Below are 23,724 nucleotides of genomic sequence, written 5' to 3'. Positions count from 1 at the left end.
TACAACTCAAAGGAAATAACATTAAAGCATATTTACCAAAGAAATCAGTGTTCTTAACGTGGATAAACAGTTATGTATATTTGGTGCACATACAGAGTAACCTTGAAGATTCATTTTACTAGAAAATCATCCTTCATCTTTTGCTGGATAAGGAAACCACTTTGTTTTATTCTGTTTATCGATATATTCTAGAATAAGTGATCTTTTTCTCCCCTTATCATGAAATGGGAGGTAGTTTTTCCTTATATTAATTGAAGGTGTAATAGGTTAGAATGTGTCACACACTGTACAAATTGAAAAGCTACTTAAGGCAAATGTTTGTGATATTGGCCCATTTACTTACTAAAGAAACAAGGGCACCAAACCCTAATGAAAATTAAAAATGTAAAAATTTGTGTTATGTAAGTGTTTTATTAAAAGTATATAGGCAATATACTTGGCTATAAAGCTATAAAAAATGTGTAATTGAATGGTTTTGATTTTACTGTGTAATGTTTGGACTATTTCTTATAATATTTATAATGTTTTATTCTTTCCCTTGGAATAATAAGTGTGCACTTGAGGACAATTGCCACCATCGTGAAATATGTACAAATGTTGTTTTAATAACTGAATATGAAATACTATTAATCTTGTTTGTTATCTCAATAACAGTTAACTCAAAGTAATTTCAGCAGTTCTTATTTGAAAATGTTCTTTTTACAAAGTCTTCAGTCATTTCATTCGGTTTTCATTTCACTGCATTATCTGTCCTTGTTTATTTCCTCTCAACACTAGCATGAGAGGCAGAGCTTGTCATGTGAGAGACATGTCTGGACACACCTCGACAAATGTCACAGAGGAGCAGGAACAGGAGCATTCTTTCATAATTAATGTTGAGGGATTCGTGTCATACATGAATATAATAACAATACATGTACAGTATAATACATTTAGACCTGTGGAGTATTCTTATAATTGTGACATTATGCCATATGTCTTCATCTGATTATAACATAGTATTAACAACAAATGATAAACACCAAAAGTTTCACTCTAGCATAAAGCTATAAATAGCATTAATGATCAACTTAATCTGAATATGGTCATAATATGGTCTGAATATTAATCAATAATCAGATAAAAAGATGTGAAGTCCAATTTATGTCTTAAAGGTACATTAAGAAGGATTTAGAGGCATACATGAAATACACCGAAATTAAGTATGTTTGTATAAGTGTACAGTAGCTTTAAAATAAAAACCCTTTGGCTTTTTGTTGCCTTAGAGTTAATCTTTTTGCGTGGGTTTGGACAACATCCTTTCTGTCTGTGATACTCTTGGGAAAGAAAGGAATGAGAAGAGGAGTCCTCTGTTTGTTACAGTCTACAGTATCATCATTTAGCCTAATTTTCCCCCAAGTGGAACACTTTAGTTTCCTTGGATATGTTACGTAATTATTTGCGTTTCCATTGTCAAATTTTGAGAAGGGTAGCAAAATAACCGATCCGTACCATCCAACATTCTGCACCCTTCTGTTGGATTAGCAAGCAGAGTGGACCTTCTTTGAAATGGAGTAGAAAACATTGTGGTCTGTTGACGGTTGATAGGGAAATAAAGTGGTATTTTTCTATGAGCCTGCAGCCTTAAATGCTTCTTCTTCTTCTAATAAGTTCTGACAGGCTGTTCAATTAAAAAGTGCAATGCCGCCCTCCACAGATCGAAGTTCCTAATAACATTTTGAAGTCTGAAATCACTAAACAAAAGGTTGTGTTAAGTATAAACAACCACAAGCCAAGACGAAAGAACACAACATCCTGGATATTTACTGTGTTGCATTCTTCTTTGTGAAATAGATTGGCGAGCAGCTCTGGGTCATGCTAGTATGACGTAGCGCTGTTTACGTAACTATCAATCAATAATGGTCGAAATCTAACATTCACTGTACCACTTGGTAAAGATTTGACTTAAGATTTCGCTAGCTTTTATGCACTTGACCCAGATATAACCAGATTAACCAGACAGCAATATTACAAATTTGACCAGATCAAGACAATAGTCTGAATAATCAATTAAAATAGATCACCAATCTGCATAAATCATTACTCAGAACAAGCAATAATCAGATTTGAATGATTTAGATGTGAATTTGTTCCAATGTGTGTACCCTATTGATTGTAACATTTGATAGGGTGTTATGCACACATGTCATAACCAGAGTATGCTCTGCAACATGTAAACAGCATTTTAACTTGATTATTCTTTAACAACTCATGTGAATATCATAATCTGAACAATGTGTTTATGTGAATGGGGTTCATGATGGTAAATCTAGTGTCAGACCACTTGGTGGACTCGGGTCTCCCAGCATCCAGATGGGGGAGGAGGAGGAGCCTGAGTGAAGGAAGTAGCTCCACAGATTGGATGTGTGTGTTTAAGTGTGTGTAATGTGTATGTGTGTGTAGTTGAAGTAGTTACCTCCATAGTGAGAGTGTCGCTAACCACTGGACTGTTAACGGGGACTTTAAAGGACATTACCTTGAGGAGGAACTCTCTCTCTCGCTCCATTTCTCCCGTGAAGCGGAAGATAGGTGGATTTTTGTCGCTGTTATTTTCCACGGTACAGGTTGAAGCGGTGCAGCCGGGGGACCAGAAGCGAGCAGTATGCATTCAGACTGCAGGCTGCTATGGGCAGAGCGGTAATGGTGGGTAGGGGACCGACAGGGGCCGAGGTTCTTCTCGTCCTGTCGATTCTCGTCATTCTCACCGCGGAAAACTGTCGAGCGCAGAAAGGTTGGTCCCGCACGGCCGCACCGACAACTTCTGTCGTGCGGGAGTCGAGCACAATCACGGACACACACGCGGCCATGCTGCTTTAGTTAAAGCGTGAACAACACGGACGGTTTAGGTGCTTGGAGATAAAGGCACGGTGTATTGTTATTGTCTGCCAAACCCTAAACCTATGCCTTACATGGCTGTGTGTGTATACGTGGAGTTCCGCTTGGTTTACATGACTTGCCGCCGCCCGTCACGGTGCTTTTTTGTAGTTAAACTAGGCAAACCGGTTCCCGAAGAAAATGTATGTGATAGTGAAGGTTTAGCTGCTCATATGTGGATCAGTTGCTTGCAGAATTGACACGAGGCCTTTAAATTACATGATAAAAAGATTGAATTCATATTATGTTTGTTATTTGGTTCTTTGATAAGGAAGTTACTGTTAAATTGCTAGATTTGTCAATGGAGTCTGGTGAGAGCTTGTGGCCTTGTTGTCCTTCCAGGTAACTCACTTTTAGGGTGTACCGTGAACTCAAGTATACATAATTGATGCACGTACGTATTTTTTAATGAATTTTCACGATATTCGACAACTAAAATGAACATTTTGTAGATGTTCGAGGGCGACAGGCAGTCCCAGGTGGTGTGAGATTGGGGGTAGGGGGAAGCAGTCAGTGGGGGTATGACTGTAAACACGTGGACACAGTTTGTCATAAATTTAAATTTCTCCAACAGCTGCTGTTTCCTCACATGATTCTAGTAATAGATGGAAGTTTAGGGGTGAGTTTTAAATGTGTTTAAGTGTTTTAAATTGAGTCAGTGCAGGAACTTCAGCTGAACACCGTGCAGTTGTTCAGGAACATTAGTGAGTCAGAGTGAGGGAGGCAGTTTTGTTTTTGTCCTGTTCATCTGGATAGTGTCCACTGAGGGGCTCTTACATAACTGCAGGCCAACAGAACATCCACTTAGCACCATGAAGCGTGACTGTTGAGTGTTATCTCAGAGTATCTCAGCTCACGTACAGAAATGGTGACAGCTCAGAAAGAGCTAGAAATCAAACTTCTTAAAGAAATCGTAGTAAAAAAAAAGTTGTAGTAAAGGAGTAGTTAATAGCAATTAAGTTGACTTAATATTTGAACGAAAGAAAACTCTCAGAGCTCAAACCTCTGCCAAAACCACTCACCTTTCAGTGTCAATACATCCCCATATCTTGCAATGTCAATAATTGATGCATTAAATTAATTCAATCTGGATCTTTGTCCTAACCCTAACTATCAAACTATAACTATACCCTTAAAATATCATCACAATCTAATTAACACCCATAAAAGCACCTAGGCAGAGGTAATTATATGGTTTGTAGCTGCTGCAAGCAAATACAATCAAAAAGCTACTTTAATTTCATGTTTTGTCCAGGATTAGTCAATGGTTCTGTGCAGCACAGCAAAATCCTCTCGGTTACAAAACTCAAAGCAAACCCAACGATGAACCTGATTATCACTGTAGATTGAATTTATACATATCATATAACATTCACCTCAACATTGGGCTCAGTGACTATGGACACCACTACTAACCACTATTGACTCTATTTTGATTGAAATGTTCCATTTGTGATATTAACACAAATTGGTAGAATCATATCCCAGTTTTATTCCTGTTAACATGCTACGTAGTCTGATTATGACCATATATACTGTACATGCCTATACCACACGACTAAGATTGGAATACTCCACATTGTCATCTATGTCGACTTGTAAATGCGGCTTACATGGCTGTGTCTTTTTCAGAATAAAGTCTTAATCTGGTTAGTATTGAAACATTGCTGTCCACGTGTAAACATAGTCCGTGTTTTGCTCAAGGACACCTCAGCATGTAGACAGGACTCGACCCCACGATTCAAGGCCTATTCCACAGTTGTTCCACATGATCTTTTAACCTAAGTAATTAATCTTTTCTCTCTTTGTCTATAAAAAAAAAGTTTAACAAGTAATGTTTAACCTACATTTTAAATTGTTTAAAGAGTCCCAGTTGATGTCAGAAGGTGTCCGGGTTTATCTGAGAAACAGTTCAAAACACAAAGCTATTCTCTATACGAAAGATAAATAAAGGAAGACAACGTGCGTTGTCAGCTAGCGTCTGTGTTTTAAAATATTGCTTTAACATCAATAAATTATTAGAATCAATGAGTCAATCAATATCATCAATGACATTGTCTAATCTTGTGGTCCGTAGGCATCTAAACAGAACTGACATCCCCTCTTTTTAATGCTAACAACTTAAATGTATAAACATTCTTTTTCACTATATAGTTTTTATTAACAACAGATTCCTTAAAAAAAATACCAAAACCAGTACATTCCAACCATTTCCATGAGACATCAAGGCTGTTACTAAAAGGCATACAATAAATGACATGTGTAAAATAGGCCTCAAAATAATTTATTACCGCAGGACATTGTTGTTGTGGTGCTACTCATTGTACATATTTGTATAAATTTGCTTTAGAATTGTCAGTTTCAAGTCAAAAAACACCTCAAGTATAGTTTTACTCTTGTTCGATCCACCACTTTTTGCTGAAACTGTGTTTGTGTTGCCCTGCAGGTGATGGCTGTGGCCCCAGTGTGCTTGGCCCCAGCAGTGGGACTCTGTCCTCTCTGGGTTACCCGAGGACATACCCGAACAACACGGTGTGTGAGTGGGAAATCAGTGTGCCGCGTGGCAACAGGATCCACTTTCGCTTTGCAGAGCTGGACATAGAGAACGGAGACTGCCAGGTCAACTACCTCAGCCTCTTCAACGGTATTGGACCCGAGAGGAGAGAGATTGGTGAGACACTCTACTGGATTTAAACTGGTCTTTTCTCTTTATTTGCTTTCACCAGCCTTCTGTGCCTGTACTAAAATCAGAAATAGTGCACACAGTTGATGTAAAATTATACACGCCGTCAAGATAACAGTAAAAAATCAGGTCATGTGATGTGATAGTAAATAATTGATGGCAATTTAGTTCTCCTAGTCTTCCATTGTGCTTTTTTAATGTGGAAATGGGTGTTAAATTACATTCTATGAGTGTGTTTAACTGAAGTTAAAAGTTTAACTTTGTCCAAATTGACGACTTGAATCATTTATCAGCTGTGTTGTTATTCTATGGGAGACACGGTTTATGGCTCTTGTGATGTACAGCCCACTTAATTACACCAACCACCGCTACACAAGAATTCTTTCTGTATTATTATCCTGTGCTAATGCTTTGCTGTATGGTATGTTTGTTGTAAGTTAAACTGTAACAAAGAGCCTGTATCTCCTGTGCTGTTTTACCAGTGAAATACTGCAGTTTGGGTCTGAAGGTTGAAGAAATGTCCACTGGTAACCAGGTCACTGTCCGGTTCATGAGTGGGACCCATCACACTGGACATGGCTTCTACCTGTCCTACGCCACCACTGAACACACAGGTAACAAACTCCCTGGTCACACACCTCTCTGTCCTGCAGCTGGTGATCACGGCCTGTGAGGATGCAGGAGTGATGTTTTGTCATCTCAGAAACTAGTATGCAAACATTTTTAGTTTTAGTGTAAACGGTGCTCTGGAGGTCGTGTTAAAGTTACAGCTGTTTCATTCTGCCCTTTACACACTACACAACTTTCACAGTCGTTGCCGATTTGAAAAGACTTGGAGTACACACTAACCGACCTGGTTTCAGCAGTTTTTTTTTGACGACTAAAAGATTCAAGATAACACATTTAACGATTACACTCAGACATTACACTATATGATTTGTCAAACCAACTGAAGCCAGCTGAATGCATCAAACGCTCGCGCAAACTCTCACGAGAGCGACCATTTCAGTCGTCCTCCGACACTTACACTTTTTCACTGGCTGTTGGCAATGTGTCTTTGCAGTTGGGTTGGTAATCAGAACACACTACCCGATTACGTCCAGAGTTGACTCAAACATGTTTGAGACTGAGGTCGGATCATGTCGGTTACCCTCACACATTTGCTGATTTGAGTCTTTACCCCCAACAGATTTTTGTGCCAACTACCCGACTGTCCCCAACTAGTGCTAAGTGGTGCAGACTCTGCTCACTGTGAATCATGTGTAAAATCGGCCAAAAAATCTTGTTTGTAGTGTGTGTCCAGCTTTAGTGATGTGATGTTGTTCCCGGAACCAGGCTTAAGTTCTTAACCTGAAGTTTTACTGTGAAAATGGAGGACACAAGAAAATTGAACCATCCTCCCGAGTGGCCAATCACGACACCAAGGCCTCTGAAAAATGGCATGTGGAAGTATTTTGAATTAGACATCATAGACGAGACAGTAAGGAACACATCTGTTGACTCGCCTCTTAGCTGTAGCTGTTAGCTCCACCCTTGTGAAGTGGTAGAAAAGGCATCACGGATGGGCAACAGGAAAATATCTGAATATCTTTGAAGGAATAGTGAGTCATATAATATTAGTTTGAACTTGTAAATGTTGGATAAGTCGGTAAGAAAGCACCAAATGATGAATGAAATTCCCCAAATGGCAAAACAATCCCAAACATTCAATTTTCAAAGATAAAAATGTGTCAAAGGCAGTAAATCAAGCACCAGCATTAATTTTGTTGCTTGATTAATCCAGACAAGCACAATTTCACTAATAGTTGTAGCACACAGCTGCATCTGCAGACTTAATACATTTTTAATTGCGATTTACCTCAGTGGACCTTTGAATAAATAACCCAGTGTGGAAAATGGTTCTGGTTGGCTCTGCTTCATTTAGAGAAATTGTAAACACATCGTAATTGTTACTTATTTATTACTGTACTATTATAGTCAAACTTTACGCAAGATTTAATAATTAATGGCATAGATGTAAGTACTGTGTGTTAATACACAAGGTACTGAAACCTTTCAATTGGCAGATTATTCCTTTAGTCACAATGGTGATGTCTCATGCTGGGATTTCTGCTTTTGAATCGTGTGCTTTGTCAGTTGGAAAGACTTCAGTGACTTGAGATAAACATCGAACTAAAACCACAAGAAGAGGAAAACAGTGATGATGTATGCATGTGTGTGTGCAGGAGGAAAATATTCAGTGTTGTGGTCAGCTTGGCGCGACTCAATCACACCGGGAGGCAAACAACCCCAGCACATTTTTCCACCAAAGTGCCGATATATGTTTCATTTTGTCGTCATGTAACCGTTGTGTGAATTGCCGGTTTAGGTTAGTAAACCCGTCACCATGCTGACTTGTGGTGGTCAAGGGTCTTTGTCAGTTTGACTCACAGGTTGGTTTACCAGATATATGGGATTTTTGACCATGTGGTCATGACTCTCAAAGTCTGACCACTTCCACCACAGGGTTCATAAAGAAGCCCACGCCATCCTGTTGTATATACTGTATATGTGTGCCTCATCACTTAAACACTCCTTGTATTAGAAACCCTCAACATGCATGTGCCAGGGCCACATTGGATGCTTGTGCAGTAGGGATGTACAATATTATCTGATATTGGCTTTAAAATGTGTTATTGGAAATCTGCAAACGCACAAAGATCCTCCGATATATGAGTAATGACTAAAACAGTGAGCAGAATGGGTTGTACCCCATTGACTTCTATGTTTGCGCCCTATACAACTATTATGTTTTTCATGTTTATTTATTTTGCACAATAGAGAAAATGTATATCTACATCTGCCGTGACATGAGTATTAACTGCAGAAGAAACTAAATGGCCTTATACAGCAAATTCAGAACATTTTGAAACGGGTCTAGAAGGTTTGTAACATTGATTCATTCATTTTGTACCACTTTATCCTCCACATGAGGGTCGTGGGAAGAGCTCGAGCCAATCTCAGTTGACATGGCCACAACATGGCAAACATACAGAGACAAACAATCATTCACTCTCACATTCACACCTACTGTCGATAGAGTAGAGTGTGCAATTATCCTAATCTGTATGTTTTTGGACTGTGGGAGGAAACCAAAGTACACGCAAACTCCACACATAAAGGTCCGTGATCCGAAGTGTGATCCTGAGGCAACAATGCTTGCCACTTCACCACACTGTGTGACATTATGACAGATAATAACTCTGATTTTCACTGTAATTTATTGTGAACTACAAGTGGTACACAGAGTAAAATAAGCGAGCACTCTATTCGCATTTGGCTCTAAAAAGCTCTATGTTTTGAAGTAAAACTTTGTGTTCATTGTCTTTGATCATATATTGTGAGACAGAATTTACCTCGGGCACAGTAGTAGATGTTTGATGAGTTCTTGGCCTTTTTAACTGACCCGTGGTTCAACTTTACTCGTAACTTTGCTGGGCCTGATTCTGGCACTAAATACCAAAGTTACATAGTGTAAGAACAGAGGTTCATGTACAGAGTGGGAATGAAGGAGGCTTCGTTCTCTCTATTACGTGTCGCTAAACCCTCAAAAAGACTTAAAAGCTTTTCCTTTCAGGTGAAAAAGGTGCACAGCGTTGCTTACATTGACAATGTTGATATTAAGTTTATATCTACACCATTTCTAGTAAATGGTTCAAGCTGAACTCTTTTTCCTGTTTAGTCAATAAGAGGAGTCATGATTTTTATTATTAGTGAATTATTTCCCAAACAAAACCCAGCCAGTTTCTAGCCTCTCAGATTGAGGTTTCAATATCAACTCTTTACTTTATTTGGATTTTGTAATGTTGTGAATATTTTGAAGACCTCACCTTTGGCTCTGGAAAGCTGCACTGTGCAGTTTTTCCACTGTTTTTCACAGTTGTAATCAGACCAGAGAGGGAAACAGGAAGAGAAAGTGCGAGTGACACATGATGGGTAAACCTGTTCTGACGTTTTTTGTTTGCCTTTTCAGATCTAATCACCTGTCTGGACAAAGGAACTGATTTCCCACAGGCAGAGTTCAGGTAAAGGCCATTAGTGTTTTGCGGATATTTGTGAAGTGCTCATGTTGTCCGATACTCATTGTATGTGTGATCTGTCTTCATAGTAAATACTGCCCAGCAGGCTGCCTGACATCCACTGAGGAGATTTCTGGAACTATACCAAATGGATACAGAGAGGTGAGAACAGATGACTGTATGAGCACTGCAGGTGTTCTCTTTTGTACGGTTGTCCCTGTCTTGTGCATCACATTTCCTGTGGTGGTGCAACTGTTCAGTTTGTATTGTGATATCTGGGTCATGGTTTTGAGTTGGTAGCATATTGGCGAATCAAAAAAGTTTTTTCTCTGCATTTTCTCCTGTTTGCAAGAATAAACTTTCTTGCATCTAGATATAAATCATAAAAAATAAATCATACAACACGAAAATACTGTATGTCAGGGGTCTCAAACTGAAATTACCCAGGGGCCACTAGTCTGGTCAGGAAGGGGCCAGTCGGTGGAAAAAAAGTTGGTAGGGGTGATATGAGCTTAAAATTATATCAGGATATTCCGTCATAGGACAAAATAACAATATTTGAGATATTTTAGTGTTTGTGTTGATATAGAGCAACATATTGTTCACAATTAAAAAATTATGATGCAAAATTGATATATTAAGAAAATAAATAGCATAGAGAAATAAGTCATTATAACTTGGTATTAACTGGCGGGCTGCATGAAAATGATTAGAGGCTACAGACAAAGTACTTCAGTGCATCTGGAATTCAGCATTATTAACAACTGCACTATAAACTCAGATTGTCGTCGCTTTACTTGCATTTTTAGTTAAACCATTTTCCGACACAAACTTTGGACAATGTCGGGAGAATTGTGTGCAGTTTTACTGTCATTGCCTTCATTGTCAAACTCTTATGCAGACAAGGGAGTTTGTCCACAGTTGCATCTGCTGCAGTGACACCGTCTCCAACAGTTCGAAAACGGCGTTATTCTGAATTTGTTTTTTGTTGTTTCTTCTCTGTCGAGTCTAACTCGTTCCTTTGTATCTCAGTGGTTCGAGCACAGCAGCTCAGGGATGTACTTTGTGATTGTGTGCTTCCTTTGCCATTTTGAGGGGGTGGGGCCTGCGGGAACAGATACTGATGAGGGAACAGAGCTCCATATGAACATCATGTGAGCAAAGTTGTTACAAAGTTGTAACAACCTGTGCACTACCTGTGAAACTAAAAACTATGGCTTACATTTGCGCACTGGCTCATGGTTTGCATACTAAACAGGTTTCTTTTGTGGTTTTGTTTTCCTAATTTTGTACGAGTCATGGTTCTCATTGAGCCGTGTTTCTACTGAGGGGAAGATTCCGGTTTGGTACAATACGTTTTTTTTTTTTGCATTTACATTAGGAATAGTATCAAAATAACCGGCACCCTTTCCTTTGGGGTACCAGAGTAAAATGGTAGACCAGCTCCACCCACAACTGTCAGCTGGTTGGGCTACAAAACTCCCTTGTGACTGGAGTTTCTTCAACACCACAGTCTCTTCTCATACAAAGCTTAACGTCTTGTTAAAACAGCCACAAAACGAGCAGAAAAAAAAGAGCTGCTGGATGTCCTCCGTTGTGTGGTTTTCTGCTGTGTCGTCATGTTCGATGTTGTCGTCGCACCAGTTCGACGTCACGCTACGTATCTCGCTGGTGCGGCCATCAAGCACGGCCCACACCCCGCCTACCAAGTTAAAGGTACTGTTCTCAGTTGAAATGCGAGCCTGACCCAGGGCTTTACTGTACCAAAGCAAACCGTACTATAATGGAAACACAGCTTTGTTCCCTGCTGTGTGGTCACAACCCCTCTGTGTGCCCCCCACACACACACAAAGCCTCATGTCCACCGATTGTTTACTCATTACTCTGCTTCATTATTTGGGCCTTTTGTGTCTAAACATTTTTCAGTTTGATTCAATAAGGGCCTCCTTTTATTCCTTGTGTAAACGGGCCCCCGCTCTGTGGAATGTGAGTGCTGAGCTGATGACCTCACAGCACCCTCGCTGCGCGTGAGGTCATGGGTGCAGCGTCTCTGGCTGATGACCTCATGTTCAGAGCTTGAGGTTTTTGTTTTTTTTCTTTGTCGAAGGAAGGAGGGAGGAAGGGGGAGGGAGGGTTGTTGCTGGCTGATGGGAGGACAGTGAGGAGTGTCGGGGGTGTGCTTCAGGGAGCGAGGCGCCCCACAGGAACAGAGGAGGGGCAGGGTCAGCGGGTGAAAGGGAGGTGAGATAATAGTTTGGATGAAAATAATAACCCTCTAATCCAGTCCAGCTGTAAGAGGGTGCAGAGCAGAGCAGTGTGTTTTTGTGTGCGAGTGAGAGGGATTGAGAAGTTGGACAAAACCTTTGTGAGCGCATGCCTGGTTACACTTCTGTGTGTGACAATATAGGCTGCAATTTCTTCTGTAAAAGCCTGGTACAGCATAATGCATACTTAAAGCTGCAGTGCGTAACTTTTAAAGATAAGCAAACGTCTGTTACATTCAATCCATTGTCAAATGAGTTCACACAATGTTGATGAAGCCTATTGGTTCACATGATTCTCTCTGTCCATATAGCAGTGTTTAGATCTTGTGTTGCTCTGCGTCATTCCCACACTGCACACAGGAAGGGATATGTTATGAAAATACAGACCGAGGCCATGGCAACATTGCGCTAGTAAAAGGAGACTACTACAAACAGGTTGGAGTATAACTGAAAACAAAAATAACTGCAAATTCTACTTCTTAAACTTCTGGTTGTTCAGCAGTGTGAAGGGATAAACGCATCTGGTGTATACACACGAATGCTCCCTCAGAACAGAGCTTGTTTTTAGATTAAGGACGCAGCATACAAATAATGTTGCATCATTTCTGTTCACGAAAAACAAACAACCAAAGGTTACGCATTGCAGCTTTAAGTTGAGTGTGTATTAAACAGGGACTGTGCAGACTGTGCTGCTTTCTTTCTTTCTTAATTCTCTCTCAGTACATTTTACAGTGATTCATATGCTGATTTTTTTTTTCCCTGCTTATCATATGTAAGAATACAAAAGTGTGTGTTAGTGTGGTTTCCTCAGTAAGGGGCAGGGTGCGGTGGTTTGGAGCAGGGCTCTGAGTTTGTGTTAGTGGTTTGGTATGACTCGCTTTAGGATGTGGTGTGTGTTTTTGTGGAAGTTTAGGAGTCACACAGCAAGTGTTGATTGCTCGTGGCAGCTTTTTGACTGCTGTGCACGTGTGTGTATGTGTGCGTGTGCATGTACATGTGCCTGTCAGTCTCTGGGTCACTGGAGTTTTCCCACAATCTCTGTGAATTCCAGTGTGGGCCTTTTCCAGTAATAAAATTCCACCTCGCTGCAGCAGCTGTTCATGGGAAGGAGCTTGTGGCCAGAGAGGATTCAGGTTTTGTCCTCTTCCCAGTGATGTGGCAGCAGGTTTGGACAGGAATGCAGCCAGCAGTGAATCATTGCCAATGCCACTCAGTGATCTCGCTACAGAGAAGTGACTTCATGCTGACTCATCTGCATTTATCTTTCCTCTGTCTGAAGGTTAAGAGCTGACTGTGTGATCTGTTCCCACCCATTTACTTAATGAAACTGCAAACCAGTTTGCAACTGTATCACATGGTGCGATGACTTATAATTAAAGGGAAATAGTCAGTCAGGTGTCATTATAAGGCCTCAAGCTCATGATGTCCAGTCCTTCCTAATAATGCTACATCCACACTACTGCTATGCATTCTGCTGTGGATACTCCTGTCCTGCTTAAAGCACCCAAACCAAAGAAGTTTTAAAACACTCCAGGCTCTGCATTAGTATGAGAACTACGGGGCTGCATGTTGGTAGGGACGAGCAAAAACAAAGACCTTTGAGAATGATTACGCTATTTGCTTTCACTCTGTAATTGGTTCTTGTTTTGTGACGCTCGTGTCACATGACCCCCTTCCTGTAAGAAAACAAACGGCCCCAACTGCTAGTGTAGAAGTCGGAGGATGTCGGTGCATTTGAACTGGCAGAACTTCCAGTCGCTTCATGTGTTTTGTTAACTTTGATGTTGAGGAACAGCTCGACATCTGACTGTGATCAGTCCACACAAACAATTCTCTGCCATTGTTTTTTAGGAATATAGTGTGACAAATATTCCCAGTCAAACAAATCCCTGCATCACATGCAGCATTCTTTAAACAAAATGTTTTTTAAAAATCGAGATGGAAAAACTTTGATCAATAAAATGCTGATGTCTTACCCCGATTTCCTACTTTCTCTGCTATTTTGTGTCACACAGGGGTTCCCACAGGTCCTTGAAATCCTACACATTTATGAATTTGAAAAAAAAAACATTTTCAAGGCCAGTGGCGTCATTAGGCCTATTTTAGGGGGGCTAAAGCCCCCCTAAAATATTCTTAAGCCCCCCTAAATAATTTTATGTTCATTTATAAAAAAAAAGATTTTTTTTTTACAAATAAGTGCTGACAAATTCAATATAATGTGGCGAGAATTTGAGTTTAGATAAATAATCATATAACCAGTTATTATTAACTTAAATGTGATCATAAATCTTAGTTTCCCTTATGGAAGCGGTAGAGAGTCAGAGTCAGTGCGTCGTTATCGAGTCCATTCCACTTGTTCATATAGAGCACGCCCAAATCACTGAAATCCAGTCCACGTTTTCCCTGCAACCTAGCTTGCACTCGGTACCTGGGTACCTGCAGTGTGTGTACCGGGAGCGGAGCACACAGAACCGACTAGAGCAGCATTAGGAGAAGAACGTGAACAAGAATGGACATACGACATTTTTTCAAGAGAGTAAGTATCACTGCTGATAGTAACAATAAGTTAGCTGCAGCCCCCCAGCTGACAGCAGAAAGTCCCACGTAATTGCCAAATGCTCCCTGTTTGACAAATAAAAACCTGGCTTACACACTCTGTAGCCGAGAGCCCCCTGTACAGGAGGCAGCGTGAGATGCGTGCTGTATATCTCTGTGCACGTCTTACCTTTATTGTTTGCGGTCAAAAGTTACATTTCAGCTCCAAAAGAACTCTGCTACTTACAGTAGCTAGCTAGTCAGTCCGAAATGCAATGTGAAGGTCCTGGTTGTTTATAGAGTTAGGTGTGCACTCTTCATATTATCTTTGGGGTGACTTCCTTCTGGAGCATCAGCTCCAGCATCAGATGCACACCGTGAAACAGCTCATTCACGTATGATTATGTGGATAATAATAATAATAATGATAATACGGTAGTAATAATAATAATCACTCCACCACCCCTATTGACCTGTAGGAGTCAGGGCAGAGGAGCAGAGAGAGTGAGAGGGGAGAAACCTCTACTGGAAAGGTGAGTCTAAAGGATTTCACAGGATAGAGTCATTTGTGATGCAGACAGTCCTGGAATTTTATGGAACTCAATATGAATATGAAATATGAAACATTTCAGTCCAAGTGCACCATACAAGACTTATTTAACTTGAGCTTTTATTCAGGAGAGTAATGATTGGAAAGTGGAGATAGCCAAGAGAGTGATGCATAAGCCAAATTAGCCTGGCCCAACTATTTTCAAGAGTACCTTAATATAACTGTAATTTATGTAATTAAGTTATATTTTTTCAGGGCTTAAAATTACAACCATTTGAGTCACTTATGTGCCTAAAATATATTCTGTGTGACTTCAAAATATTTGGGAGTAAACAATTCTTGTGTTGTGAGTGAAAGTCATGGCATTACCCTCTTTGTTGATCAGTTATTAATTCAAATCATTGTGTTAAATGTATCTTGAAGGGTCAGGCAGAAGGAGATGCGGAGGGAGAAAAAGATCAACAGGCAAGGTCAAGGCAGAGAGAGCAAGGGGATCCAGACATGGATCAAGAGGCATTTGCACAGTAAAGTATCTCTGTTAAATCTGTCCAAAACGTGCCATTTCTCAGTTTTTGTTAGCTGTTTGTGAAATTAAACGTTCGCTCACATTCTGTGCATCTCCTGGGGGCTAAGCCCCCCCTGTCCTTAAAACCTAGTGACGCCCCTGTTCAAGGCCCTTGAGAGTTTTTGAGAATTGCCTTAAATTGACATGGATCATTGTCGGTGATTGAATTTAATGCAACAAAGAAGTTAAGTTGATATTTAGGTAAATGTCTCCTGCCGTCGATGGGCTCTTGTTTGTTATGACTCCACCTACTATTTGTTGTGCCCGGCATTGCTTAATGTACGCACACTAGGCCTACGCAGAACAAACGTAGAGTCATAATTATTAACAGTGTGGACACTGTACATGCTCTCTGCCATTGACGTGAGATTCCATTCCAGTAGTAGCATTTAGCAAAAGACATCGAATTACGTGATGCCTTGGAAATGCATGTTCCAAAAAAATGACAAAGACTGGCTGGCCCAAGATCCCAAGGACAATCACTTGGCTAGATGCAGCGCGTGCTGGAAATCAATACAAGTGGACAGCAGGGGCAAAGTGGCTCTTACATTTGCCCTCCTGTCTTTTAGCTGTGTCAGCACATTCTATCCTTGAATTTGAGGGAATTATTCCTGAAAAAGTCCTTGAATTTGATGTCAACCAAGGTGTGGGAACTCTGGTTACAGCACACATGCTGAAGGACGCTCAATAAAAACAAACATTTCTTACATGTTAGCAAAAAGGCATAAGTAAACACTGCAGGTGTGCACAGGACTCGTCACAGTACAATGCTTTTGTTTGCATCTAGGAAATCTTACATCCTTTACTTCAATTCATGGAGAATGGGAGCAAAAACATGTGGTGTTTATATTTTTGTATTTTTTTTAGAAACCACTCATACTTTCTACCATTCTATGAAACGTTCCACAATCACACAGAAGAAAATGGCAAGGAGCAACACCGTGATCGTGTTTTGTCACTTAAAGCTAACAAAGCCTTGCTGAGAACCCTTTTAATTTGGCCTCCTCTTCACAGATTACCACCGTGTGCAGCGGAAAATAACAAGTTTATCCGTAATGTCTGTTTATATTTTTCTGCCTTTGTGTGTTTTTGTTCTGCAGTCCTCTCCACTGTGTGTGGCGGCCATCCATGCAGGTGTGGTGTCCAACGCTGTGGGAGGGAGGATCAGTGTGGTCAGCAGCAAAGGCATCCCTCGTTATGATGGCACGCTGGCTAACAATGTCACTTCCACTGGGTAAGAACCTCCCACAACCTGCCGCGCTCTGCTCTTCATTTACTTATGGTTTACTTCTCATACAGAGTATATAGAGTGCGTGTGTATACATATACATATGTATATAAATATAGAGAGTGAGTGTACATTTTCATCAGTACAAAACTGGTCCAAATCATGTTGCACAAAGTTTGAACACAAAATCATGTGAGAAAGTCCAACTGTTGGTGAGTTTTTTTTGAAAGCTGTTAAAGGATGACTCATAATAATGATTCTCTCTCTCCTGAGCCCATAATTCTACTCTTCTCTCCTCAGAGGAACTTTGTCAAACAGCCTCTTCACCTTCAGGACCAATGGTGAGTTGTTTCTGTAAAGCATCATTAGAAGGAATCTCAATGTTTCCCAAACATTTTATATTCTTAATCACGCTGGTAATTGTTTCTGTGTTCACAGGCTGCTATGGGACACTGGGATTAGAGTCTGGTGGCGTTGCAGACACTCAACTCTCTGCTTCATCTGTGTGGGAGTGGAACTTTGGTCAGCACCGCGAGTGGCTGCCGTCAGGGGCACGCCTTAAAAAGACGGGGCTTCCGTGGGCGCCTTCTCAGAGTGACCAGCACCAGTGGTTGCAGGTCGATCTCAAGAGGGAGAAGAGGATCACAGGTAGAGAACTACATGCATACAGTCAGAGAGATAACGTCATATAACAGCACGTTAAAGGGGAGCTGAGTTAGTAGAGCAGGCACCTGTAAGATGGCAGACTTCTACAGCAATTTGGGTTTTCCCGCTTGTGGCTTTTTTACTGCATGCCTGTTCATTAAACTACTCAAAAAATACCTTTTAAAAAAAAAAAACACCATCTTTTAAGTTCAATTCATTGGTAAGCCAAGAATAACACTTTATTCAATTATATGTCATTGAGAAGTTGAATGCGCTCTTTGGTCCAGACTGAAAAATCTATAGATTTCTATGAAATACAATACATGAACAAACTCATAGGACAAAAGATTCCACTGACTTTGGTCAAAACCTTTCTCCAATTTTAACTGGTAGCATCTAGTTCACTCAACAGGAAGATGTAAATTGAGATTAAAATGTAAATGGCTGCTTGAGGAAGTCTTCCATTGAAGGCAACACTGTTCAGATGTTTCCCACTCTGTCTCATCTCATTGTAAATACAGTGGTACAGTAAATATGATGCATTGCTGACTAAATGGGGAGCAATACAGGATACAGCCTCAGGACAGGTCCATGCTGGATGTGTGTGCAGTGTGTGGTGTTTCGGCACTGATCTGTTAACACAGGGAGTGTTGTCTTCTATGTTTTACAAAAGACTTTGCCTTTGAAAATCGGAAAGAAATAATATATATATATATATATACAGTATACATCTAAATACTTCCCTGTACTCAATATTTTCTCTCATATTCACTCATATTCACACCAGCCCTTCTAATTCTAATCGTTTGTTTGCTCATAAAGCCTGGTTTGTTTGGGGAGGTGTGAATGCACAACCGGACCTAAGAAGCGAACTCTGGTTCACCTAAAACATAGGTCTCGGTTCGCTCCAGGTGAACCAAATGCAGGAAGCGGACTACAACGCAGGGCATTGTGGGTAAACACAACCAAAACCTACGCGTGTGTAGAACAATAGCCTGGAGAAATATCTGAGTCCAACACAAAATAAACAACCCAAGACGCAGCTCCATGTTTTGCTCTGATGTGGAGGAAACAAGTTGTCTTGCTGGAACCAATAGATAAGTGAGTTTTCTTGTTCATTTTTTGTCTCATCTTCTCCGTCAATAATTCTTGACAAAGGAGGGGAATACATTTATAAAAAGGTTTGGTTTGTTTCACTTAAGTGCCAAAGTGTGAAAGCCAACTCAGACTGGCTGAATGTTGCAACCCCCAATCGTAGCGAGTCTAGCAGACTATTGGGTGTGAATACGACTTACAGTAAATGCCAGTACTGGTTTTGCTGGGAAAAAAGAAATGTACTCACGCCACTGAAATGCTAGAGTGCTTTTACTTGGAAATGGATACAGGATGTGTTTATTTGCGACAGATGCTACTGATAGACTTTGAAACTGTGGTTTAAAAACATAAACTTGATTTCTATTTCTATAACGAATATGACATCGTGACCCTCAGTTAATCAGTTAATGTGTGTGTCTAAATGAAAAGCAAGACACTGCACATGCATCTCAGTGTGAACACGGCCTGAGTCTTGTTTAAGTACACCGCTGAGTCAGCTGTCCATCAAGCGTTTGTCTCTGCTCTGTCCAACCAGGCATCACCACCACAGGCTCCACCCTGAGAGAGTATCAGTACTTTGTGTCAGCATACCGGGTCCTGTACAGCAACGATGCCCAGCAGTGGTTTATCTACAGGGAAGCAAATTCTACTCAAGACAAGGTAACTCAATCAGAAGATCAATAAACCACGCTTGCTCAACAATAACGTCATTGCTTTTATGCTTTTTTTTCTCTCTCCTTCCTTCAAATTAGCACAAATGGACACAAATGTCACTTTAGACGGCAGCAGAGACCCGTACTTGGACTGTTTCCATAGCAACTGGTATTGACTGAGACATGTTTGTGGCAGGAAATGAGAACAGTCAGTGGTTTGAGTTAAGTGCTGTTGTAGACAAGTCAAGGCACTTGGGCATTAATAATGAATGGATATGGATTTAGTGGCCGGGTTGTTAGAGTGGAACTGCTGTCGACAAGCTGCAGTTTTCACAGGCTTTTACTGCACAGAGGAAAGTAGTTGAAAAATAATCAGCTTAGGGCTTAAATTGCATTTGTTCAAAGTCTGAAACAATAACTGCTCCGATAAACTTCTTTCCCCCACTAACCGCTACTGTTTTTAATCTCCGGCTCAAATAAAGACAAGTTTGGTCTCATTTCATGGCAGATTTTCCAAGGGAACATCAACTACCAGCGTGAAGTGAGGAATAACTTCATTCCTCCCATCGAGGCTCGGTTTGTGAGGATAAATCCCACGTCATGGCACCAGAGAATTGCGCTGAAGGTGGAGCTGCTTGGCTGCCAAATCCCTGCAGGTAAATGATGCAGATAAACAAAAACAGTAACAAGACTACTATCTTCCAAGATGCTAAGACGTCATTCTTTTTCTTGTTCCGTCTTTTGTACAGTGAGGCGAACGACTGGGCCGAAGCAGGCGCCGAGGATGTTTCCCCCGTCTCGTCACACTCCGCCCCCTGCAGGTACGAAGCATCCACCAGACCTTGGCCAAACCACGCCCACCCCGGACATAAGAAACACCACGATGCCCCCCCACACCAGCAAAGGTGCGTCACCCAGGCAGTTAAAAAAAAAAAGGAAAAAAAAGAAGCTTGTTTGATCCCTAATCAAGAAAATAGTCATCTGGTGTTGATTGTCATTTCTTTGCTCTTAGATGTGGCTCTGGCAGCAGTTCTGGTTCCTGTGTTGGTCATGGCTCTCACTGCTCTCATCCTGACTGTGGTTTGTGCGTGGCACTGGAGAAACAGGTATTCATTCATGTTATTATCAGGTTTGTTTTTAGCGGCTTCTAGAAACTCCCATTTTGTTTCCTGCTTTACAGGAAAAAGAGCTCTGAAGGAGCATATGATCTTCCTCACTGGGATCGCACAGGTATGGACTGTTTACTGTGTGTCATCACTTTGAATTATGGGCTCTTTTCTTGTGTGTGTGTGTGTGTGTGTGTGTGTGTTTCGCGAGTGCAACTCTGTGTATGTCACTGTGTCGCTAGACTGGTGGAAGAGCATGAAGCAGCTGCTGCCGTCCAAGATGGTGGAGATGGATGACTCAGTCCGGTACAGCAGCAGTGACGTGGGCCGGCTCTCAGGGAGAGGGGCCGTACCAAGACTTCACGCTGAACCTGCAGGTAAACACCACCAATGCATATGGTGTCATTTATACTCTCATGTTCGTCTGTTTTACGTCCATCCGTCCCAAACGCCATCTCCGTCACTACCCTTCATACCGCTGTGTCTTATGCGTCAGTATGGATGTTACATAATACTTCCTCTAGAGGGCGGTGCCAAGTTGCAGGCACAAACAAACATCGACAGTGGGACGTAAGTCGTCCCATTAATGGGGAATAAGATAAGATAGTCCTTTATTAGTCCTGCAGTAGGGAAATTTACATTGTCACAGCAGCAAAGATAATAAATAAGATATCAAGCAATGACTATACAATGTTAAAATAGAATTCACGTTATAGACAGTTACCAGAATATTTACAGTATGTGCTTGATATTTACAGTATAACCAGGGCTAGAACATGATATATTGTATCGTATGTTTATTGCACTTACGTAAACTATATTATATTTATTACATGTGGCATGAGTAACCTGTTACGTGTGCTCTACTGAGAGCAGTATGCTACTCGTTGATGAGGGAGATTGATGACGAGCGGTATTTTCAATACTTCCATATGTCCGCAGTGACTTTTGACATCTCGATGCTCTTCAAAACGTTTCATTGTTGAGTCTTCATTGTTTTCCTGTCTGATTGGAATATTGATTCTATAGTGCCCCATGATTTCCCAGGGTATTGCTCGATTGCTCTACGTATATAGAGTATAAATGGACCTTAAAGCTAAAACACTATGCAACTTGTTTGTGAACTTGTTAACAAACTATTTCTTATGTGTACATTGTTGATGTGTAGTTGAAGAAAAGCTCTGGTTATTAATCTACTACATCATGCCGTCTTCTCAGAATATGCCCAGCCGCTGGTGAGTGGTGTTACAACATTGGGTGCTCGTTCAACGTTTAAACCAGACGAGGGTCCTGACCCTGGATACTCGGATCCAGATCTGTACGACGCCCCCATTTCACCAGACGTCTACCACGCGTATGCAGAGCCCCTGCCCGCCTCGGGATCGGAATATGCCACACCTATCGTGGTCGATATGGGTTGCCATCCCTCAGGGGGCTCCACTTTGAACCAGCCCTCTGCTGCATGCAGTTTCATGGGTGCCGGGCCCGCCTCCCTGCTCACACAGACAGACAGCGGCCAGTCGGGGAGGTCGGCGTATGATACGCCTAAGAACGCCACCGGTCAGGCCACGCCCACTGAGGATCTGACTTATCAGGTACCTCAGAGTTGCACTCAGAAGCCATCAGGACAAGGCTGAAGAGCTGGGACGCACGTGGCCTTAATCTGCCCTTCACTGCTCAGAACAACCCCGAAGGACACAGACGGAGGGTTGTTAAAGGATGAGGAGGCGTGAACCCGTGGGCCACCAGGGCCCTGGCTCGAGTCTTGAATGAACACTACCTTAGGTTTAGATTCATGTGGAGATGTCTGTATTGCCCAATTGTCTCTGCATGGCCATGATCTTTGCTTGTGCAGTGCCATTACAGTCCTATCACTGAAACCACAAAGATGAATGTGTTTTGTGCCAGACGCGAGAGTCGGGAGGTGAAAAGGAGAAGGCTGACTACTATTTGATGAAGACTTTGTCTTGTCCCTGTTCTGTGACTCTTAGTAGTTCTTTCATTCTGTGAAACTGTGATGTCAAATATTCACTTTTTATTCTGTTACACAAAAAATCTGATGCTTTTGATTTTACTGCATGTTGCATTTAAGTAGCCCACGTTCAAGGTCAAAAAAAAAAAGAAGTCTTCTTTCAAAACTCTAGTTTCATGGTACGTTTTGTCTTACTTTTGCTTAAAAGCACGACTTGAAATTGTGTATAGTGACGTTGAATCCATTAATGCAAACCTGTTAAAACTCTAAAGTGATTTACTAATATTTATTGTATTATTTCACATCCTGCTGATGAGGAGAGCCTCTTATTAAATAAAACCCCACTACTTCCCTCACTGACTTCAAATTGAAACATTGTGTGGAAAACTCACTGTCGGCTTCTTGTCAAACCTTGTCGATAACTCGCAGAGGCCGATCGGGAGAATTGATTTTGTGAACTCCCTAATGTGATATTGGAGACCAAATGTTGCCTCTTCTGTGTTTATGCAATATTGATTCACAATGCAAACCTGCCAAACATCACGTAGCCCAATAAACACTAAAGCAGTCTTAACAGGATTTTCTTTTTTTTTAAAGACCTATTTAGAGGACGTTGGAACAAAAACGGTACACAGAAAGAAGTCTAGTATTAGACGGGTGAATCCATTACAGCTGATAATTCATAGTTTCCTGTGTGTTCATGTGTGCATCGTGGTGATCGTCTAATGTTGAAATGGTTGTGACTTTGTTTTTCCTTCCTCGTAATTATGTGCATCAACATCTGTACGTGTGGTTAGCTGTTATCATATTCCAGCCCTGTGTGTTTTTGTATTACAGTCTGGTGTGATGATGATGATGATGATGATGATGATGATAATGATAATGGCTTGCAGTTCTAGCAGGATGTGTTCAATTGTTGTCTATAGCACCAGGAGACTGCATTCCTCTCCTTGTCCACCTGTGGTACTGACCTGACCAAACACAACGTGGCAGGGCCGTAGATTTAGAAAACAGAAACAAAAAAAAGGAACAAGCTGCTTTATAACTTTACTGAAGGGCGACTCCCCCCCCCCCCCCCAGGGAAGGTGCCGTTCACACAGCTGTGCCGTCAGTCGTGCTTTGATTATGCTCCATAACCAGGGCGATTGATGCAGAGTTATGGTGCTCCCTGGTCACAGCAGGGTTGTGTTTGTGGCTCTCACTGATTGTATATAAAGAAATAAAGAGTTATTAAAAGATTTTTTTTATAACAATTTTCATTTGTCATCAAGAAAACAGTAGTATCGGGATATCAATAGGGATGTCCCGATAAAACTTTTCACTTCCAATACGATATCGATATTGCAGCCTTGAGTATTGGCCGATACCGATCTGATACAATATCAGCATGAATCATACATACTTTCATTACTTATTTTGTAGTGTGGAGTGTTAGAATAGATTTGAACAAGTGATAT

General features: G+C 41.1%; 1 protein-coding gene across 1 annotated transcript; it reads left to right on the top strand.

Annotated features, from left to right (window-relative positions):
• Nucleotides 1-2,414: 2,414 nt before the first annotated feature.
• dcbld2 (discoidin, CUB and LCCL domain containing 2) lies at nucleotides 2,415-22,841 on the top strand. Its single transcript, XM_058620780.1, has 15 exons — nucleotides 2,415-2,770; nucleotides 5,360-5,584; nucleotides 6,079-6,210; nucleotides 9,609-9,660; nucleotides 9,744-9,816; nucleotides 16,669-16,802; nucleotides 17,097-17,137; nucleotides 17,235-17,444; nucleotides 19,072-19,196; nucleotides 19,698-19,845; nucleotides 19,939-20,094; nucleotides 20,202-20,295; nucleotides 20,370-20,419; nucleotides 20,538-20,672; nucleotides 21,514-22,841. The coding sequence occupies exons 1-15, from the start codon at nucleotides 2,665-2,667 to the stop codon at nucleotides 21,930-21,932; spliced, it is 2,100 nt and encodes a 699-aa protein (XP_058476763.1). The 5' UTR covers nucleotides 2,415-2,664; the 3' UTR covers nucleotides 21,933-22,841.
• Nucleotides 22,842-23,724: the final 883 nt, after the last annotated feature.

This window comes from Solea solea, chromosome 2, assembly GCF_958295425.1.
Source record: "Solea solea chromosome 2, fSolSol10.1, whole genome shotgun sequence".
Taxonomy (NCBI): Eukaryota; Metazoa; Chordata; class Actinopteri; order Pleuronectiformes; family Soleidae; genus Solea; species Solea solea.
Note: the sequence above shows the minus strand (reverse complement) of the source record. Positions and strands in the feature narration are given on the sequence as shown.